Genomic DNA, 20,900 nt, shown 5'->3' with positions numbered 1-20,900 from the left:
TACTCATGGAGTAGGAGCTTCTTATGTGTCTGAAGACCCTCTGCCCTCATCTCCAATAGCCTGAGGGGCTTAACTGATGAATGCTCAGGACAGTTGGAGGGAGACTGGGGACTTGGACTGTTGGAGAGGGTGAGGGCTTCCCTGACAAAGGAAGGGAGGAAGCCACGGGCTCCAAGGTTGGAGAGCACAGAGTGGCGGCCTCCGTTATAGACCATGGTGAATGTCGGGGCGAAGAGAAAAAGGAAGGGACGGAACTTCCTGGGGGATGTAAGTAACCTAGCTTTTGTCAGCATTTGTCCATTGTCCGTTTTAGGAAACCTTCGTCACTACCCTTCTTTCTGATGAGCTTTGCATCAGGAGACACGTTGTTCCTTTTACAATTTTAATAACCGAATCTTTGTAAATTGCCTATAGACATTTCCAAGGGGTCCTGCTCTTCTCCCTGGGTGGACAGTCCCTCTGCCTGTGGAGGCCAGAGCAGGGTCACACTCCTGTCCCTACCTTGTCCAGTCCCACCCCAGCCCCTCCTAATGCCGTGGCTGCTTGGTCAGCACCTTTCAGGCACCTGGGATTGGACTGGGGACATGCTTCTCTCCATTCCTGGCAGCCCCCTCGCCCCATGGGTTATGGGGATTCCTGACACCCAGAGCTCATCCCGCAGCACCCCCTGTGGTCTCTCTACCCCTATCCTGACCCCCCACTCTCAGCACCTCACATCCGAGTGGCTTCTCCCTCCTCTCCCCCAGGTTGATCACAGTCACACCCACTTTCCAGCTGCATCTCTACGTGGTAGGAGCTGGCAGAGAGGGACGGCAAGCACCTAACCTCAGGAGGAGGTGGTGCCTAGGCCAGGTCCAAAAGGATGAGCTGAGTTAGCACACTAAAGGCGGAGGTCGGAGAGGGGGGCGCTAAGGAAGTTGACAGGCAGCAAGGCTCTGGCAGCAGGGACAAGGTGGTGGGAGCCGGACATGCTGGCTCTGGTTGTTGGAGGCAGACAAAAGGCAAGGTAGGCAGGGCCCACATGGTGGATCCTGGCACCTGTACTGGGAGCTGGTAGCGAGAATCGATTCACTTCTGAATAAGCGACAGCAGGAATGGAGAGGAGAGCCCAGGTGATGAAGGTGAGCACATGATGTTGGGAGCAGAGGATCGAGAGAGAGAGAGAGAGAGAGACTGAGACACGGTCCCAGCCCAGGTCTGGACCAGAATGGCCAGCAGTGGTGGCAGGCAGAGGATGGACTCCCGGTTCCTGCGCAGTCAGCTCCTGACTCTTCTCTCTTCCAATGACTGCAGCCTATCTGTTTGTTTCTTCCCCCTTGTGCTTCCCCTGCTGGCATGAACTCCCCAGAAAAGCTAAAAATGCATCTCATCTGACCCAAATCAGAGGGTGGATGAGCTGGGGCTTTATTACACACTGGTTAAAACGGGTCTTGTGGGAGAGGATGGGCTCCGTTATAATTGTATCTTTGGTCACCTCCACCCACCCAGCCAAGAAACTGGTGGGGCTGCCTCTGTTTAGACACCGTTTTACAAAAGGGCTCCCCTCCTCCCTTCAGCTCTTTTGGGTTAGTCTGGAAAACTCAGGCCTGGGAAAGAGATGGGAGGAGGGAGGGAGCAGAGGAAGGGTCATGTCCTCCCACCCAGCTCCTGTAGGGAGAAGAGCCTGGGCGGGTTTGGTCTCTGGGGTCTGGGGTGGCAGCTGCAGAGGGACTAGGGGGTGGGAGCGGGGCTTCTTAAAAGCAGTAGCAGCAACTCCCTTGGCAGTATTTCTCTTTATGATTCTCGAACTTCTAAATTGTTCTTTGGGCTGAGGCGTACCATCTATTTAGAACTGAGCATCAGAAGTGGGGGCTGTTACTCCAGCTTTGAAAGGAATATTTTTGGAAAGGGTGTGGAGCCAGCATTCAGTGGCATTAGTAAGAAGTAACAGCCCTTTCCAGGTCCCCCTCCTGCTCAGTCCCTCTGGGAGACCCCTGGGGTGAATCATGACCGTGACTCACTGTGGAACACTCGGGAATGTTCACAAGTGCTCCCACGTGGATGCTCCAGTGTGAGCGTGAGCTGTGGTTCTCAGGTGCTGGGTTTGCAGGTATTCTGTGCAAGTTGAGTTGTTTGCATGCTTATAAGGCTACTAGTCAAGCAGGAAAAATCGTGCATTCATGTCCTGTGGCCTTTCAGTTACATACTCACCTTCTCTTCGCAAATAGGAAGTCAGAAAATGATTATTGGTCTCACCCTTTGTTCCCAGACCTCACTAGGCATGATGGGAGATATGCAGGAATTGTAAACCACATATGTTTCTTGTTTCTTGAGGAAGTAAGATTATATAAGATTAAACAACACTGTGTGTGTGTGTGTGTGTACGCGCGTTCTCAATCACTCAGTCATGTCCAACTCTTGGCAGCCCCATGGACTGTAGCCAACCAGGTTCCTCTGTCCATGGGATTTCCCAGGCAAGAATAGTGGAGTGGGTTGCCATTTCTTTTTCCAGGTGATCTTGCTAACCTAGGGATCGACTCGTGTCTCCTGCATCTTCTGAATCGGCAGGCAGATTCTTTACCACTGAGCCACCTGAGAAGCCCAAATAAGATTATATGTGAAAAGCCAGCAAAGACAAGGGCCAGCAATAAGGTCCTAACTCCTGAGGGATCGGGGGTGGTGAGAGGAATGTACATTAGTCAGCTGTTGGTGTGTAACAAAAATGCTCCCAAACTTGAGCAGCTGAAAACAACACTAAACACTTATTCTCATGATTTTATAGTCAGAAATTCAAGAGCAGCTTAGCTGGGGAGATCTGGCTCAGGTTTCCCAGGAAGTTATAGTCAGGACACTGATTGACTGGGATCATGTTAACTTTGATTAGGATTAAAAGACCTGCTTCCAAGATGGCTCACTTAGTAGCTGGCAACTTGGAGCTGGTTGTTGGTGAGGTCTCAGTTCCTCCTTACTTAGACCCCGCCATAGGCTGCTTCTGCATTCCCCAACATCAGCAGGAGTACCCAGAGAAAGCAGGGCAAAAGTGGCAAGGTCTCTCATCACTTAGTTTTGGAAGTCTCACATCATCACTTCCCTGGCCACACCAACCAACCCTGATACAATGTGGGAGGGAATTCACAAGCTTTGAATACCAGAAAGTGAGGTTCTTTGGGGGCCATCCTGACATATAATGAAATAAATGGAAATGGGAGCAGGGGAGCAAGAGAGAGAGAGAGAGGGAGACGCGGTCCCAGCCCAGGTCTGGACCAGGACCAGGAGGGCTTTAGGTTTGCCTTAGGTGACAGACGAAGGGTATTAGGCAAGAAGTGAGACTCAACCATAGTCTTGAAGAGACTGTTGACAAGAGACGTGGACCTGGAGGTGTGGCAGCTTAAAGCAACAGGCACAGGGCTGGAATGAGCATGGTGTGTTTTGAGGGCAATGCACAAGCCAGCTTTAAAGAGAGGTTCCATGTCAGAGAGCACTGGGAAATAAAGTCAAGACCAGACAATGGAGGCCTAGGATGGGCAGACTGGAATGGCGAGATCTCTTAAATAAAGGGAGTCATCAAGAGTTCTGCAGTGCAGACATGACCAGATCCAGGTCGGGAGGCTCAGCCTCTTCCTGTCTGGGTGCCTTGAATGAGTCCCTTTAATCCTTTAGAGCTCAGTAGTCACACCTGTAAAATGGGAATGATGAATGAGTTAATAACTGTAATAGGTGTTGACCGGAAAGCAGTCAGGTTTTGATTATCATGAGGATCATCATTTGCAACCAGACCTTCCCAAGGTTCTTGAAGTTCAGAAGGTGCCAAAACAACCTCCTGGCTCCTTCTCCCTATGTTCTCTGTTGCTATATGATAAATGTTGGACTAACCAACATTGACCTCCTGAGGCTGAAACTGTGGGCTTTTCTACTGTTAGAAAACTACCCCTCTGTATAACCTGCCTTTCTAGCCACAGGAACAGTGCTGTGTCATAGGCAGATTCTAGTCAGACCATAGGCCCCTCCTAATATCCTACAATTGTATCCTACAGGACTTGATGTCAGCCAAAGCCTGTTCTCATTCAGTTCTTATCTGATCCTCACAACCACCAATGGGGTAGATGGCCCAATGTCATTAACTCCATTTTACAGACAGAAAAACAGATCAATTAGTTGAAAGGCCCCAGAAAAATCAGTAGTGATCAGACATTACAAAAAATCCCGAAGAGTTTGAGAGTTTTGTGAAAGAAGGGAGAGCATTTAATCATTCAACCTTTTTAATAGCAATGGTTTTAATATTCAAATACCACCCAAGAGTACATATAGGAAAATTAATTACCTTCTACCCCTCACTGGCAGCTCTCCAACACCGCCTCAGAAAGACCTAGTACCCAGTTTTTAATGTGTCTTTCTAAAGACAGCCCATGCATCTACCAAAAGATATGTACTTGTGGTCACCTTTTTCTTTCCAAACATGGTAACAAATCACACTCTGTGTTGCAGTTAAATCTTAGAGCTATTCTCCATACATCCACATTCAGATATGTCTCATTCTTTTTAGTGGTTGCATAGTACTCCATGATGTATCCAGCTAGCGCTCCATTGATGAATACTGATACTTCCAGTCCTTGGCTATAGGAACAATACTGCAGGGATTAGCTTTGTACCTATGTTAGTTACATGTGATAATGAAACCAATATTTATAAGGGAAATTTCTTGATCATCAGAGTTAAAATCTCTCTGTAATCTTTATATCTTTAATCCCGAGTGATGCTGAACATTTTTCACATATTTAAAAGCTACTAGTATTTCTTTTTCTGTGATCTCCTTGTTTGGTTTTCTTTTTTTTTTTTTAGCTAAAACGGTTTTTGCAATTTTCCAGCAAGGTATAGGTCTTTTCTTGATTTAATATAAGCTTTTGCTATAAAGGAGATTAGCCCTCATCATATGTTTTGCAAATATTTTTTCCCAGATTATTTATTTCTTACTTAGAAGAGCACTTCCCTTTGAGATGATAAAACTATTTTCTGATTTTTTTCATGATTCTTTTTAAAAATTCTAAAATTGTTGCTGTACCCATCATTTGCTTTGGTATAAGGAGTGGGGAAGGGGTCTGAATTTTGTTTCATTTGTTTCCTACATGATTGGCCAGTTGTCCCCATCCTATTTATTGAAAAATCCATCTTAAAATAAAATTGAAATCCCACCTTTACTATTTGCTAAGTTCACATGTATATAAATTTGTGTGTGTCTGTTTATGGGCATCATCTTGATCTGTCTCTTTGTTCATGATCCAGTATCAAATGTTCTATTTTTATGACTTTATAATGTGTTTTCATATCTGGTAAGGCTGGTCCCCTTACTCCCATTAGTCATCTGTTTTAGAAATCTCTTGGCTATTCTTAAGTGCCTATTTTTCCATGCGAACTTTAGAGTTAGCTTATCTAATTTCAATAGAAATTCTGCTTGATATTTTTATTGGGACCATATTGCATTGATTGAACTATTTAGAGGGGAACTGGCATGTTTACAGTATTATAGCTCCCTATCCGAATGCAGCTATACTTTCTATTTAAAGAGTGCTTGAGTCATGTTTTAAAACTCTCTTTATATGGACCTTACACATTTCTTATAAGCTTATTCTTAGGTGTTATATCTATTTCCTTTGCCAAGTAAATGGGATCCTCTATGTTTTTGAGCTTGTCCATTGTTTGTATAGGAAAGTATCCAGTAATATCCTCTGCAAATAATGATGTTTTTCACCAACTCTTTTCTAACTCTTTAACCTTGTATTTCTTCAACATTTTTGATCTTGAGACTTCAAAGAGGGACCAGACTTCCGAGATACGAAGAAATTGCTAAGCCTGTTCTGGCGCTTTTTTTGGCTTTTTTGGGCTGGGGACTGACGGATGGGGGGAGGGTGGGGGATTCTTGTCCCTTGAGAATATTTTCACTGTAATTTATGGTAGTCTGGGGACCAAAACCCTCAGTGCAAATGGATGATGAACGATGGTGGTCGGGAGATGGGGGATGGGACAGTTAACTTTGTAAGCTGCGGACAGTCAGACACCCTCCCCAGAGGGTGTGAAAGCGTCCTGCCCTTGGTGCCGGCTGGGGCTTGTGGACTTGTGGGACGCACTTGCGGCTGACCCACTATGGCAGAGGGGAGGACAGCTCTCGTCCCCTGAGATGTGCCCTGGAAACCGACACGAGGGAGGCTGGACTCCAGGGACTGTGCTCAAAAGCGGGTGTTTGCTGTATGCCCTCAAGGAGTCCCTCCATCACAGCTGCCTGGTGCTGGGGTTCTGCCCAGACCTCCACCTACTGGCTCCCACATCCCCAGTTGTAGGACCCAGCCCACACCGGGTTCCCTCTTGGTCCATATTTCTCCTTAATATTTTGCTGTGGGTTATTCTTGTGTGTGTGTGTGTGTGTATGCGTGTGCGTGTGTGTGTGTGTGTCAGTCATTCAGTTGTCTCCGACTCTTTGCAATCCCATGGACCGTACCCTGCCAGGTTCCTCTGTCCGTGGAATTCTCCAGGCAAGAATACTGAAGTGGGGTGCCATTCCCTTCTCCAGAGTATCTTCCCAACCCAGGGATTGAACCTACGTCTCCTGCCTCTCCTGCATCGGCAGGTGGATTCTTTACTGTCTGAGCCACCAGGGAAGACTGTGGGTTATTCTTACTGGTCAGGAAAGCCAGAAGCCCCTCAAAATTAGATGCAAGGTCTTGTTCAGAGCCCCGTACAGCATGAAGCCCCAGGCAAGCTGTGGCAAGTGGTCAGTGTTTGTGAATTGATTCCCATTCTGTGACTGAACCACTTGTGACAAGAGTTTCCACTCACATCCTAATTGGCCTTTCTTTGGGCACGGCTCCTGGAACCCAACAGCCGAAAGTTGTGCAGTGGGCAAGCGGGAAAATTACAGCCGAGGAGGGACTGGGCTCAAGTGTAAATAAGAAAAGGAAATGCTTGGACTTTCTCAGTGCAATAAAAGTTCTATATAATAATATTATATGGAACTGTGCAATTACGCCCGAAAATTGCAAGCTTCCAGTTTGTCCTCCCAGCCAAATGCCAGGCAGTTCTCGTGGCGGATGGCGTCTGCTTGGAAGAAAAGTGCAAGTTTTGAGGCAAATCTGAGGTTTCACTTCCTTTGGAAAACACAGGCAGGGGTGGGATCTGGAGGCCATCCGGCTGGGCCACTCATCCGGGTCTTATCTCCAAATCGAGGTGGACGGGGCAGGGAGGTCAAGGTGGCTCTTAAGAGCTGAGGCGTAACTAGGACATCTTATACCTGGACGAAGCCTGGGAGAGTGATCCTGCCCTCCTCTGCCCTCGGCCCCCTCCCCCAGGAGCTTCTCCTTACCCGGTCCCCCTCCCCCAGGATGGGTTGGAGCAGGCAGAGGGGCAGGGGTGTGGCTCTGAGCAATGGGTCAGAAGATACCCGATCCTAGCCAGTTTCCAGCCACCCTGCCCTGCCCCGCCAGGACTGCCTGTTGCTGACCCCTCCTCAGACGCAGTGCCAAGCAGATTTCTCCCCCGATCCAGACACTTCCCTGACTTCCTTCCCCCGGCCTCTTACACAGGGGTGCGGGTGCATCTGAGGTCTCCTCTCCCTGCCATGGCTTCCTCAGTGGAGTCCCCGCCCTGACCCCAACAGAGCCTCTGCCCCTTGGCTCCGCCCCGAGGGGCCCTGTCCTCACCTCTGGGCCAGTTCTGAACTTGGCTTCTTCCTCTCCCAGTTTTCTGTGAGTTCTTTAGGAATTCCATCCATCATTCTCGTCCCTGTTTCTCCAGCCCCAAATGGGTAAACTCTGCTTAGGAAATCTGGGGCCCAAAGGCTTGGGTTCCAATCCCGACTGTCTCAGTTTCTCCGTTTGAAACTGGGTTTTGCAGAGTAAAGATAAAAAGAACCTGCCTGCAATGCAGGAGAGCCAAGTTTGATCCCTGAGTGGGGAAGATCCCCTGGAGAAGGAAATGGCAACCCATTCCAGCATTCTTGCTTGGAGAATCCCATGTAGCCTGGAGGGCTACAAAGAGTCACAAAGAGAAACGGGGTCACAAAGAGTCGGACACAACTGAGCGGCTATCGAGTGCAAGAATCTACGTACTGTATTTAGGTCAGCGACTCATACCAAGCGAAACACCCGGCACTCGAGGTACGTCTCCATGGCTAGTTTAATCTCCATGGCTAGCGTCATTCTGTCGATAGCTGGAGGAATCTCAGAAGCAACCCTCTGTCTCCATATGTCACATCTCTGGCAAGCTGGGTGCCTGTCTGTCTCCCACGCTCCCCACACAGGGCCTGTAGGATTGTTTATAATGAATGAGGGCACATTCTGGGGAAGCAACTTCCAGACCCTGCCCTGGCCACTGCCCTGGCCAACTTCCAGACTCCAGGCCTATCCCTGGTCACTGTCTGAGAGCTGGGAAGATAAACGCAGAGTGGGCCTCCTCGCCCTTCTTCCAGGGTGTGGAGACGGAACGTATCATACATCTTCTATCAACTGGTCACGTGTCCATCATCCTGCCTGGTGTGGTCAAATTCTAATCCCCTCCTGACCTTGCAGATAGAACACTTGTCCTCTGAAAGCCCATTGTGAGTGCACAGTATTTCCCTGTATAACCTGGCAGTGTCTCTGAGACACCTGGGGTGAGGATGGGGGTGGGGGGGACTGAATCAGGAAGTCCACCATCTGGTACAACAGCCCCAAGACTGCAGAAGCTGAGCTGTTCATGCCCTCAGAATCCAGAGATCCACCCTGGAACCTAAAGACTGAAGTGGGTCAGCTGGAGGATGCCATAGCACCAACAAGGGACCTTCACAGCCTCCTGGTCTCACTTAAAAGAAGCTGCAGCTCAGAAAGGGCATGTGGCCAGTCCAGGGTCACCAAGAACTCAGCTGTAGAGCAGAGATGAATTGTCAGTGCAGACTAGAATTGTACCTCCTCCCCCAAAGCATTGTCACCCCCTCTGCCGACTGCACACCTGGGCATGTCTCAGCACCTCCTCTTCAGGCCCTTTCCCAGAATAGAGCTCTGGCCCTCTCACCTGGACCAGCTTCCCTTCTCCCACCGTTAAGTTCCCTGGTTCGGCAGCAATGGGCAAAGTGCAGGGCGCCCTGGGTGCGCAAGTCAAGGTGGCCTGAAGGCAGGGCGAGCTCAGGCAGGCCAGCTGTGCAACCACTGTGGTGCCTTTTAAAAGAAACACTAAAATATATCCCCAGGAAGGGTTCAAATAAGTGGGGACTCTTAATCTACTCCAAGCACAACTCCTTAAATAATGCACACAATCTAAACTGTACCCACTCCTCTGCAGGAGACAGCCCCTTTGGGCAGGAATGCTAAGAGAATAGGGCTCCCGGGGGGCTCCTGTGTGGCCCCCGCCCCCCACCCCCAGTGAGCTCATGGCTGTGGGGAGCACAGCCCACCAGCCTGCCAGCAGGGATGCCCGGAGAAGGCAGCAGAGGCAGCTGGGATTCTGAAACTCAGTAACCTGGGGCCGAGTGCTGTTTATGGGAAACAAGTGATTTATTTTATTATCCAAATTTTCAGCGGTTTAATAAGGTTTAATAAGCCTCCCAAGGAGTTTTCTGGCTCAGGAAAATCGCCTGTAATAAACACAAGTAGTAAATCCTTTATCCGAACATAAAGAGGTGTGCAGTACTTCTTAAAAGAAAACAAGTCTTTCCCCTCCACCCCGCCCTGCCTCTCTCTCTAATAAATAAAGGATGAATAAATGATTAAAGAACAACCATTTGAAGGGATACCACTTATTTGTCCAGCCCAGATTCCCATGGCCAACCCAGGCAGCACAGAGAACCCTCCCCACAGCAGCTTCGGGTGGTCTCAGCCCCCACAGCCTTGCTCCAGGCCACACTGCCCTTAGACAACCCAGCCCAAGGGGCACAGCAGGGGTGCCCCCAGAGTATGGCCTCAGGGATATGTGAGCTCTGCAGTGTTATTGCTGGCCTCTGTCACTTGACCTCGCTTCCCTTTTGTTCCTTGGTCTGTAAAATGGGTATCGTACAGGCTTCACCTGCCACCATGAAGGTGAAAGTGCTTTGAAAAGTAGTAGTAGTAGTGAAAGTCACCCAGTCGTGTCCGACTCTTGCAACCCCATGGACTGTAGCCCACCAGGCTCCTCTGTCCCTGGGATTCTCCAGGCAAGAATACTGGAGTGGGTGGCCATTTCCTTCTCCAGGGGATCTTCCTGACCCAGGGATCGAACCCAAGTCTCCTGCATTGCAGGCAGATTCTTTACCGATTGAGCTATGAGGGAAGCCCCACTTTGAAAAGTAACAGGCTCCAAGCCACCCCTTGAGGGAGGGGATGGGGGCAGAGGCCCCAGCATGCCCACTTGAAGTTCACCTAGATGCTGTGAAGAACACGTTCTTCTGGAAGTGGGAGTGTTAGTCATTCAGCCATGTCTGACCATTTGTGGCCCCATGGACTGTAGCTCGCCAGGCTCTTCTGTCCATGGAATCCTCCAGGCAAGAATACTGGCCTGCATTGCCATTCCCTTCTCCTTTCACTTTCACGGGATGCTGTGAAGAGCAGGTTCCTCTAGGGGGAGATTAAACAGCTCGGACACTCAGGTGCCCCGGACCCACCTCGGGACCAAAGCCCAGGAGGACAGCTGCCCCTTGCTGTTTGTCGCCCATCACTCCAGCTGCCCTCTGGGGTACCGCCCAAGTCTGTCCCGAGTGTGCCTCATCCCTATACAAACGTGGCTCGTGTCCTCCCTCCAAACTCCCACGGGGCTCCTAGACCTCGTTCTGATAAAAACCAAACCCGTGTGGGGTGTGGAGGGGTAATGATGGTGAGGGTCGGGGTAAAAAGAGATAGATGCCACAGGAGACAGTGGGCAGGGCGTGGGTGACAAGTCATGGGGTCTGGGGTCTCTGTCACTTCCTTACCTTGTTCTGTGACCCTGGGTGGGTCATTTCACCAGCACAAGCTTAGGTTTCTCACCAGCACGTGGGCCAAATAATTCCTTCTGTACCCGGGGATCCTAAGAAAATGTATAGAGGAAGGTGAGTGTGCCCCACAAACACGCAGCATGGTAAGTCAGGGGCTTCGGACAGCAGTAAGGTGGGGACTCGAATATCTGGTCTCAGGAGCAAAAGCTCAGGCCCCCCAGGAGTCGGGATGTGGGGAGAAGCCCTCTGTGTGGGGTCAGGAACACAGGAGTGCCTGCCTGCCAGGCTGGCCTCTGCCCTTTCACATGGTGTGCTGTGAGTGGAGGGGTCAGGCATTGGCGAGGGTGGGGGGGTGAGCAGGCAGAGAATAAGGGGGCACGACCATGTGTGTCAGAGAGGGCCCCCATTCCAGCCGTCGGAGAGCATCTGGCATGGCCGTCATCGTTGGCAGAGGAGGGAAACCCAGAGCTCATTTCACAGAAACCAGGCAGCTCCAAGCCCTGGGCCCGAGGCTGAACTGGGGACCGTGGGCTCCAGGCATGTCTTAGCAGGGTGGCAGGGCAGGTGGGGCAGCCCTCTGCTGGAGGTGCTCTGGGAGGCGGGGCGCAGGCTGGAAGTAGAGGAGGCCCTGCCCAGCCTTCCAGCCCACATGTCTGGCCCCAGCCTCTGGGGCATTCCAAGGCCGAGGGGTGTGGCTGCTCTGCTTAGGGGAACTGCCAAGGTAGGGTGCGCCCAGCAGGGCTTCATGGGGCCGGCCAGCTGCTTGGGCCAGGCCTCCCTGCCCTGGCCCTGCCCTGGCCCACCAGCCCCTGGCAGGTTTCTGTGCCTATACGGACCACAGAGACACTAAGAACCTGCTCAGAGGAGGCAGCCAGCTGCTACCTAGCCTCATTCCCAAATATGGAAAAGAATCCACATGCCTTCTCTGACCCTACAGAACCCTACCCTTGCCCTCCTGGAGACACTGATTCTGCCAGGCCTGGGCAGGGGAGGGGCTAGAGGCTGGAGAGGGGGGCACTCTCAGGGCAGAAAGAGCCTGCCAGCTGGGGCCAGTTCGCCATGGGGCAGATGGAAACATCATTCTGGGCCCCAGATTTGCTCACCTGAGCGTGATTCAAGGAGGTGCTGGATTTGTGCATCACAACAATAGAATTGTCCTGAAATTCACATCACTGAGGCAACCATGGAGGACAGGAAAGAGATGGGACTGGAGTAGAAATCAAGCTGTGACTCAGGGCAAATGACTCAGCCTCTCTGATCCCCACCAAATGGGAATCGTAATAAGGATGAAATGAACAGATAGAAATACTTTAGGAATGATAGGGTTCTGTTCAAATATCAGGTGTCCCTGAGGCAGAGGATTGGGGCTGCCCACCACCTTCTGTAGGGACTTCCCTGGTGGCTCAGATGGTAAAGCATCTGCCTACAATGCAGGAATGAAAGTGAAAGTGAAGTCGCTCAGTCGTGTCCGACTCTTTGTGACCCCATGGACTGTAGCCTATCAGGCTCCTCCTTCCATGGGATTTTCCAGGCAAGAGTGCTGGAGTGGATTGCCATTTCCTTCTCCAGGAGATCTTCCCAACCCAAGAATCGAACCCGGGTCTCCCGCATTACAGGCAGACGCTTTACCGTCTGAGCCACCAGGAAAGCCCCGGGTTCAGTCTCTGGGTTGGGAAGATCTCCTGGAGAAGGAAATGGCAACCCACTCCATTATTCTTGCCTGGATAATCCCACAGATGGAGGAACCTGGCAGGCTACAGTCCATGGGGTCGCAAAGAGTCAGACACGACTAAGTGACTCACTTTCTTTCTTTTCTTACCACCTTTTGTGACTTTAAGCCTCTCCCTACCATGTATTTGAACCGACCTTGTTCATTCAGCATCTGCCATGTTCCTGCTTGATAGCATCCTGGTAATGATACAGACATATAAGAGACAAACTCTGCCCGGGAGCAGATGAGAGCCATGCAATTACTTCCCCAGTTCCCAGATAAGCAAACTTGAGAGCAGCAGGAGTGTATACAAAATTTACCCATCCCTGCACTTCATGTTCCTAGTAAAGCCAGCCCTAGAACATGGGGCACCTACCAGCCAGGCAGCCCCACACCTGGCTGGGGGCACAAGCTTGGGCATCAAAGCATCTAGCTCTAGTTCTAGCTCTGATACTAATGTGCTGTGTGACCTTGGGCATCAGCTCCTCTCTGTGCCTCATTTTCTTCATCTGTAAAATAGGCATAAAGTTTCTACCCACCTTGCCTGCCTCTTTGGGTTAGGAGTCCATGAGACAGGACATATGGAAGGACCTTGGATGATCATGATGTCCTCCACATGCCAGGGTAGCCCTGGGAGTGTCTTTGGGAGAGGTGATTAAATAGTGTGATCTCTGCAAAACTATACAGAAAGCAAATTAGTTCCTGGTATGATCCTGTCTCCCTCTGCCGAGACCCCTGTTAGGACTCTGGTCCCTCCTGGACTTCATAATTGCCAGCAGTGGTTGAGCACCTCCTCTGTCCGAGCAGCACTGACCTCATTTGATCGGCCCAGCCACTCTATGGGGTGGACATTATTATCATCCCCACGATCAGATAAAGAAACTGAGCTCAGGAGGGTGATACTAAGTGCCCGAGGCCAGAAGTGACCCAGGACGTCTGAAAGCAGGGTCCTCACTCTCCACCTCCCGTGAGAAGCCCCCTGTGGTCAGATGGCCATCAGCCAACTTCAGGCACATGCTGGCTGAGAGCAAGTTCTTGTGAGAGCCTGCTCGGTACCCAGGTTCAACACACTTTCAGAGGGGACTCTAGAGATCCAAAGTTTTCCAGATCCAAATGCTATGGGGCTGGTCCTTCCTGCCTCTCTGCCCAACAAAATCCTCTCTATCTTTCACAGCTCAGAAAGGGCCCCTCCTCCTGCAAACCTGCTTGGATCCCCCAACCCACAGGGGTCTGCTATCTCCCTGTCCTTATTTCTCATGTGCCCTCAGCCCTGAGTCCCCCAGGCCTCCATGGGTCTCAGGCCCCCTGGTGCACACCCCTCAGCTCTGTCTCTGATTAAATCTCTAAACCTCTGACAGGTAGGGTCCCAACCCTCACTCCCATATGGACTTTGTAGGAGCAGCATGGTAAAGAGGAATGAACATGAGCTTTGGTACCAAAGCAGCCAAGTTCAAATCTTGGCTCAGACACTGTGTCTGCCATTGGGCAAGTCACTCACCCTCTCCATACTCTTTGCCGCCAAATTGGAAGTGATGATAAAAATGTGTACCTTTCAGGGTTGTGTTGGGTGAAGAAGGATTAGAGGTTCAATGGCAGACATGTTACAGGCACTTGATTAATGGTAGCTGGTATTGATTGTTATTAGAAATGTTGGCCTGCTTGCTTAAATGATAGGGTTATTAGAACAGGACACAAATGAAAAACAAAAATTCAAGTCACACTCAAAAAATTAGTTCTGGAGGACTTCTAGAGCCAGGTTTTTCAATGCATTTCTGAAGTCTAAGGCCCTCTCTCTCCAAAGGCTCCACCCCCATCTCGTCTCCATTCCTATCGTAGGAGCAGGCCCTCCCCTTCTTTCGCTGGTGAGTTGAGGGCATGATGAAGCTCCCTGTAGTGGAAGGGGACAGGTAGAGTACCTGAGGCAAGTGATATTCTCATGCTGTAATGGAATAAACCTAGGCCAGAGCTGAGAATGCTGCTCTTGCCAGATAAGCTATATGGACACACCTTGGCTTCTAGAACCTTCCACTGAGGGCACATACCCAGGGGAGGCTGTGGTGGGCTTCACATCCTCTGGAATGGGGACCACACCTGTGCCCTTGCTCCATTTTCAAGCGCCTCTTTCCCCCTTTCTGTCCTCTGCCTTTATTTCTGGGCTCTATATTTTTTCTAGCCCCTTCCTACGAGCCTCTCCTAACTGTTAAGAGGTTTGGTTTTGCTTTTCGTGTGTGTGTGATTTTCTTTCCTGAGCGTATTATTCTTGGAGACAGAGTACCTTCACTTGGGCCATGGGAGGGAGGGCCCGGGTGGGAAGGGGGGCTGGACGTTCAGTCCTTCTGGAACACTGCTGTCTGCAGACCCTCCAGGCATGGGAATCTCAGGGTCACCAGGGAAGCTTCTAGAGGGCAGGGTGGGGGCACTTCTCCCGCAAAAGTCAATAAAACAGCAAGCCACAGCCCCCCTTCCCCTGCTACCTCCTGCCAGGAAAAACAGCCCCCACCTCCCAGCTCTATGGTTACTTCTGTTCCTCCAGGAGTGGGACAAAGACTCCAAACCATGCCACGGTGAGAAGTCACTGCTGGATAGACCAGCTTTCAAGTCCAGAGTCACCCAGGCCTATTGCCCCCCTCCTCATGGCCAGATTCCCTTTGTGCTTCTAGCTCCTCAAGGTCGTGTGTGCAGGTGTGCTAAATCACTTCAGTCATGTCCAACTCTTTGTGACCCCATGGACTGTAGCCCGCCAGGCTCCTCTGTCCATGGGATTCCCCAGGCAAGAATACTGGAGTGGGTTGTCATGCCCTTCTCCAGGGCATCTTCCCAACCCAGGGATCAAACTCATGCCTCTTATGTCTCCAGCATTCGCAGGCAAGTTCTTTACCACCAGTGCCACATGGGAAGCCCCTCCTCACGGTCATGACTCCAGTATCAGATTTCCCCTGTCCATCCAATGACAAGATGAGAAAAGAGAAGCTCAGAGAGGTGGTGGGGCCTCTCAAAGTCACACAGCTGTGGTTCCTGACCCCCAGGCCCTAGCAGACCAGGCTCCCAAAGCTTGGGAGGCAGGACATGTCAAGTCAGGATGGTGCGATCCATCCCTTGGAGCGCTCGAGCGAGACCCTGACCACTCCCATCCCATCCAGTGGGTTCCCAACTCCTCTACTTAAGAACATGGGGATGAGTCTAAGGAATTGCAGGAATTTTTCCCTGAAAAACATTTCAAAATCATTTTTGTCTTTAAATGAATTAGCCCTTGGCAAGCAAGAAAACTTGCTTGAAAGAACTAATTTCTTGAGGTCTTACTGATTTGGGCTTTTAACAGTTGAGGGGGCGTTTCATTCACAAATGGCATTTTCAGAGGAAAAGGGTCCTCTGAGGGTCAGGACCCTGCTACCATTAGGGCAGCTTTGTGGGAATTAGAAAAAGGTATCATTTTCTCAATACATCTACTTCCATCTATCAAACAAGTGTCATAATATACTGATTTTGTTAGAAGATAGTATTTAACTGCCATTGCCAGAAAGTATCCTGATAAATATCACAGGTCTATAATGTCTATGAATAGTCAATAGTGCCTCTGGATAGCCTGTTGTATCGTCTGTTATCTCCCTGGATTATCAGTTATCTATTGGTGTATAACAAATTACTCTAAAATTGAGCAACTGAAAACAAGAATAAACATTTACTATCTCAGAAGCAGCTTTGCTAAGTGGTTCTGAGTCAGTCTCTTTCATGAGGTTGCAGTGAGGATGTCAGGGGGCTGCTGTCATCTGAAGGCTTGACTGGGGCTCAATGACCCAGTCTCCTGGTGGTCACTCACACAGCTCAGCCCCTTGCCCTGTGGACCTTCCATAGAACTGTCCTGATGACATGGCAGCTGGCATCCCCCGGAGCGAGTGATCCAAGAGAGAGCCAGGCGGACACAGCAATGTCTTTTATGATTTTGCCAGCATTTGGTGTTGTCACTTCCTGTTACTTTAGCCACTCTGGTAGATGTGTGGTGCTCTCTTATTCCTCATTGGTGGATCTTGCTCCACCTTTTTCATAGTTGTTATGTCCCTGTAAGCTCTTTTAGAGCAGGGCCTGCTCTGTCTGCTCTCTGTGCATTCCCACACCCCAGGGCAGTGCCGCGTTCAGGAAGAAACCCAATGACTATTCAGGCAACAAACACATGGCCTGCAGGGCCTCTGGTCCTTTTTAAAAACAGCAGGAAAACAGCAAGGCCTTTGCTCTAGGAAACGGCTTGAACACCTGCCCAGGTGGGATTGCTCAGGGAAGGCTAAGGCCCTCCATCACCCATAGAGAAGCAGGGAGGAGGGGGCGGAGGCACCCTGACACCCTGATACCCCACTGGATCCCTGGTGCCTCCAGGTCACTCGGGGCCCACATTGTGGGCCTGACACTTCTCCCTTGTCCCTTTCTGTTGCATCTGCCTTCTTAGGGCAGAAACACCCAGAAGATAAGTGTATGGGAACTCCCAGAGCTCTTGCCACTGAGCCGTGGGGCTTCCAGGCTTTGTTTTCCTTTTTCTTTTCTCCCCACTGTAACTGCACCCAGGGAAGGGCCAGGTCTTGGCTAGGATTTATCTATGGGCCATGACCAAGCTTTGCCCAGAGTAGCAGGGCCCTCCATGTCCTGGCATTAAAAATTAAGGTGGCTTGTTGTCCAAATTGACTCTGTTCTGCTCCCTGAAGGGAGTGGGTGCCTGCTGTCCTCTGCCCGGACCCCTCCTTCTGACCCCCCTCCCTCCTAGCAGCTATCCCTGGCCACACTGTGTTTAATGTATAGATAATCCTGATGTATCTCAGAAGAGGCTTCTCCCCACAGGGATATGTTTCCCTGAGAGTAACAGAATACTGACATGATAAATTAGCTAACAATGCACTTGAATTTAATACCAAATATAACTTGAATTTAACACTGAATATAAATATTTATCAAATGGCTTGAGATATACGTATGTAGGAGGTCACTGTTTTTTAAAAAACCAAGAATGGCAAGTGAAGGGAAACCTCATCGACTAAGATGAAGCCAGAAGTTGAGGGCAGAAGGCAAACCACCTGCTGTAAGGCCCCCATTCCCTTGCAAAAAAGGGGTCACAAAATTGGTTTAAGGTTTCTAGTAACTGTGTCAGTTTGCTAGGGCTGTGATAACAAAGTACCATGGAGCAGGGCTTAAAGAACAAGACTGATTTTCGCACAGTTCTAGAGAGCTGGATCTAGTCCAAGATCAAGGTGTCGCAGTCTCCATTTCCTTTGAGGCCTCTCTCTTCAGCTTGCTGTCTCCACCCGCCTCCACCGCCCCCTCCGCCCCATGTTCTCACATGGTCTCCCCTCTGGGGGTCACACTGCATAAAAGCCCACTCTAGGACCCCGTTTTAACCTTAATTACCTCTTTAAAGATCCTACCTCCATACACAGTAACACTCTGACATCCTGGGGCTTGAGACTTCAACATGATGGAGCTGGACCGGGGAACAACTCAGCTACCATTAGCACTCCCGTTGTTAGTACAGCCACATCAGTAGCCAAAGCAGCAAAATGGGAGTCTGTGACAGGAGGCAGAGGATCTGTGAAATAAACCAAAGCGTTCTCCCAGCGGGAGCCCCGAGTCATGAGAGAAGACTCCCCCTTTGGCCCCTGACCGGCAGACGTGGTGGGAGTCAGGAGTGGCCCCCATTCCCGCAGCACACAGAGCAGCGGAGTCTCACGTGGCCGGCCAGCCTCGCGTTCGGGACTTGCACATTCCCAAAGTGGAATTTGGTGAAATCGTGACCCAGAGGAGATTCCATAGCCTTTGCTAAAAGGCAGGCGCCAGCTGGCCTGATGAGGGGCCTAGCTTCCAGGGCCTTCAGGGTCCTGGGAAGAGCCCAGTAGTACCTTGAGAAGAGGCACTTGGGAGTGGGGCTCTGAGTGACAGGTTAGAGTGGGGAAAGCTGAGGAAGAGGGGTCAGCTTCCCTAGCAGAGAAGGAGGGAGGGGAGCCCCAAGCAAAGGCAGGTGTGGGATAGGAGAGCACCGCCTAGGCCCACCAGCCTGGCCTCTCTGGGCCAGGATCCCAGAGCTGGTGTCCCCTCCAGCCAGGTCCTCTAATTCAGTCTCTTCCTGTGTGTGCCCCCGCAGGGCTCCGGCTGAGAACATGGCCAATGGCATTGACGAGCTGATCGGCATTCCCTTCCCCAACCACAGCAGCGAGGTCCTCTGCAGCCTGAATGAGCAGCGGCATGACGGGCTGCTGTGCGACGTGCTCCTGGTGGTGCAGGAGCAGGAATACCGCACCCACCGCTCGGTCCTGGCTGCCTGCAGCAAGTACTTCAAGAAGCTCTTCACGGCCGGCACCTTAGCCAGCCAGCCCTACGTCTACGAGATCGACTTTGTCCAGCCCGAGGCGCTGGCCGCCATCCTGGAGTTCGCCTACACCTCCACGCTCACCATCACCGCCTCCAACGTCAAGCACATCCTCAACGCCGCCAGGATGCTGGAGATCCAGTGTATCGTGAATGTGTGCCTGGAGATCATGGAGCCCGGGGGGGACAAGGAGGACGACGACGACGACGAGGAGGACGATGATGAGGACGAAGAGGAGGAGGAGGAGGAGGAAGAAGAGGACGACGATGATGACACGGAGGATTTTGCTGATCAAGAAAACTTGCCTGACCCCCAGGACATCAGTTGCCACCAAAGCCCTTCCAAGTCGGACCACCTCTCGGAGAAGGCCTATTCGGACACACCCAGGGACTTCCCCGACTCCTTCCAGGCCGGCAGCCCGAGCCACCTGGGCGTGATCCGGGACTTCTCCATCGAATCTCTGCTGAGGGAGAACCTGTACCCCAAAGCCAGCCTCCCCGACAGGAGACCCTCCTTATCTCCATTCGCCCCGGACTTCTTTCCGCACCTCTGGCCAGGGGACTTCGGTGCCTTTGCCCAGCTGCCTGAGCAGCCCATGGACAGTGGGCCCCTGGACCTGGTCATCAAGAACCGCAAGATCAAGGAGGAGGAGAAGGAGGAGCTGCCCCCACCCCCACCGCCGCCCTTCCCCAACGATTTCTTCAAGGACATGTTCCCAGACCTTCCCGGGGGGCCGCTGGGCCCCATCAAGGCGGAGAATGACTACGGTGCCTATCTCAACTTCCTGAGCGCCACCCACCTGGGGGGCCTCTTCCCGCCCTGGCCGCTGGTGGAGGAGCGCAAGCTGAAGCCCAAGGCCTCTCAGCAGTGCCCCATCTGCCACAAAGTTATCATGGGGGCGGGGAAGCTGCCGCGGCACATGAGGACCCACACCGGGGAGAAGCCATACATGTGCAACATCTGCGAGGTCCGCTTCACCAGGTGCGCAGGGCTGCCTGTGGGGGCGGGGCGGGGCGGGGCGGGTCGGGGGCGGAGCAGGGGCGGGGCTGGGGGCGGGGTGGGGCGAGATGGGGCGGGGGCGGGCCGGGGGCGGGGCTGGGAGGGCCGGAGGCGGGGCGAGATGGGGGCAGAGAAAGGGCGCGGCTGGTGGCCGGGGGCGGGGCGAGATGGGGCGGGGCGGGCTGGAGGCGGGGGTTGGAGGGCCGGGGGCGCGGTGGAGAGAGTCGAGGGCCACCGGATGGAAAGCTGGCCACCGAGATGGGAAAGGACCCAGGTCAGGGGAGGTCCACCGGGGTCGTAGCCGCACAGCAAGCTCATTGTCATAGGTGCTGGGCATTACCAGGCGCAGTGATTTTCAAATATTTTCTCATATTACCCTACTAGGTGGAAGGCCAAGATATGAAATAGATCCTAGCAGAGCCGTCTGGTTAAGGCGGAAGTAGGGAAGCTCCCACTGCAGACCCAGGGAAGCCAGTTTGAAGCTCCCCAATAGCGTGCAGCAGCACCACCCTCCCCGCCCTTTTTTTTTTTATTTGGAGCACAGTCAGCATGCCAGGACCTCTCCTGAGTGGATTCCTCAGACTACCCCTCCCGCCACGTCCTGGAAGTCAGGGAGGGCCATGGCCTTTGTCCACAGATGGGTGATCTGTCTCCTAGTAGCTAATTAGCCACCCCTAAGCCCAGTTGGGAAATGGCAGGGCTAGGACTTGAACCTCAGTGAGACCCCCGGAGGCCCTTTCAGTCCTATGTGGGGTCAGACCTTCAAGATGTGCCTCCTTTTATGAGGTCCCCCTTGACTGTCTGTGTTAGGAAGAGGGTTAACTTTATGCTGTTATGAAAGTGGAAATTTGAAATCAGTACATGATAAACCTTTCATCTTCCCTGGACTGTGTTCCATTCAGCACTCAAGTATTATATACCTTCTCTGCACAGCAATTTTTGTGATCCAAACTGACTGGTGG

At 51.7% G+C, this 20,900-nt stretch overlaps 1 protein-coding gene across 1 annotated transcript in view; it reads left to right on the top strand.

The window, feature by feature from the left end:
• The window catches only part of ZBTB7C (zinc finger and BTB domain containing 7C), a 108,638-nt gene that overhangs the window by 74,084 nt on the left and 13,654 nt on the right, over positions 1–20,900 (top strand). Inside the window, 1 exon segment of the mRNA XM_027525583.1 lies at positions 18,715–19,920. Coding sequence (XP_027381384.1) covers positions 18,715–19,920 — 1,206 coding nt within the window.

This window comes from Bos indicus x Bos taurus, chromosome 24 (genome assembly GCF_003369695.1).
Source record: "Bos indicus x Bos taurus breed Angus x Brahman F1 hybrid chromosome 24, Bos_hybrid_MaternalHap_v2.0, whole genome shotgun sequence".
In the NCBI taxonomy this organism is placed as follows: domain Eukaryota; kingdom Metazoa; phylum Chordata; class Mammalia; order Artiodactyla; family Bovidae; genus Bos; species Bos indicus x Bos taurus.
This window is presented reverse-complemented; position numbering and strand designations above follow the sequence as displayed.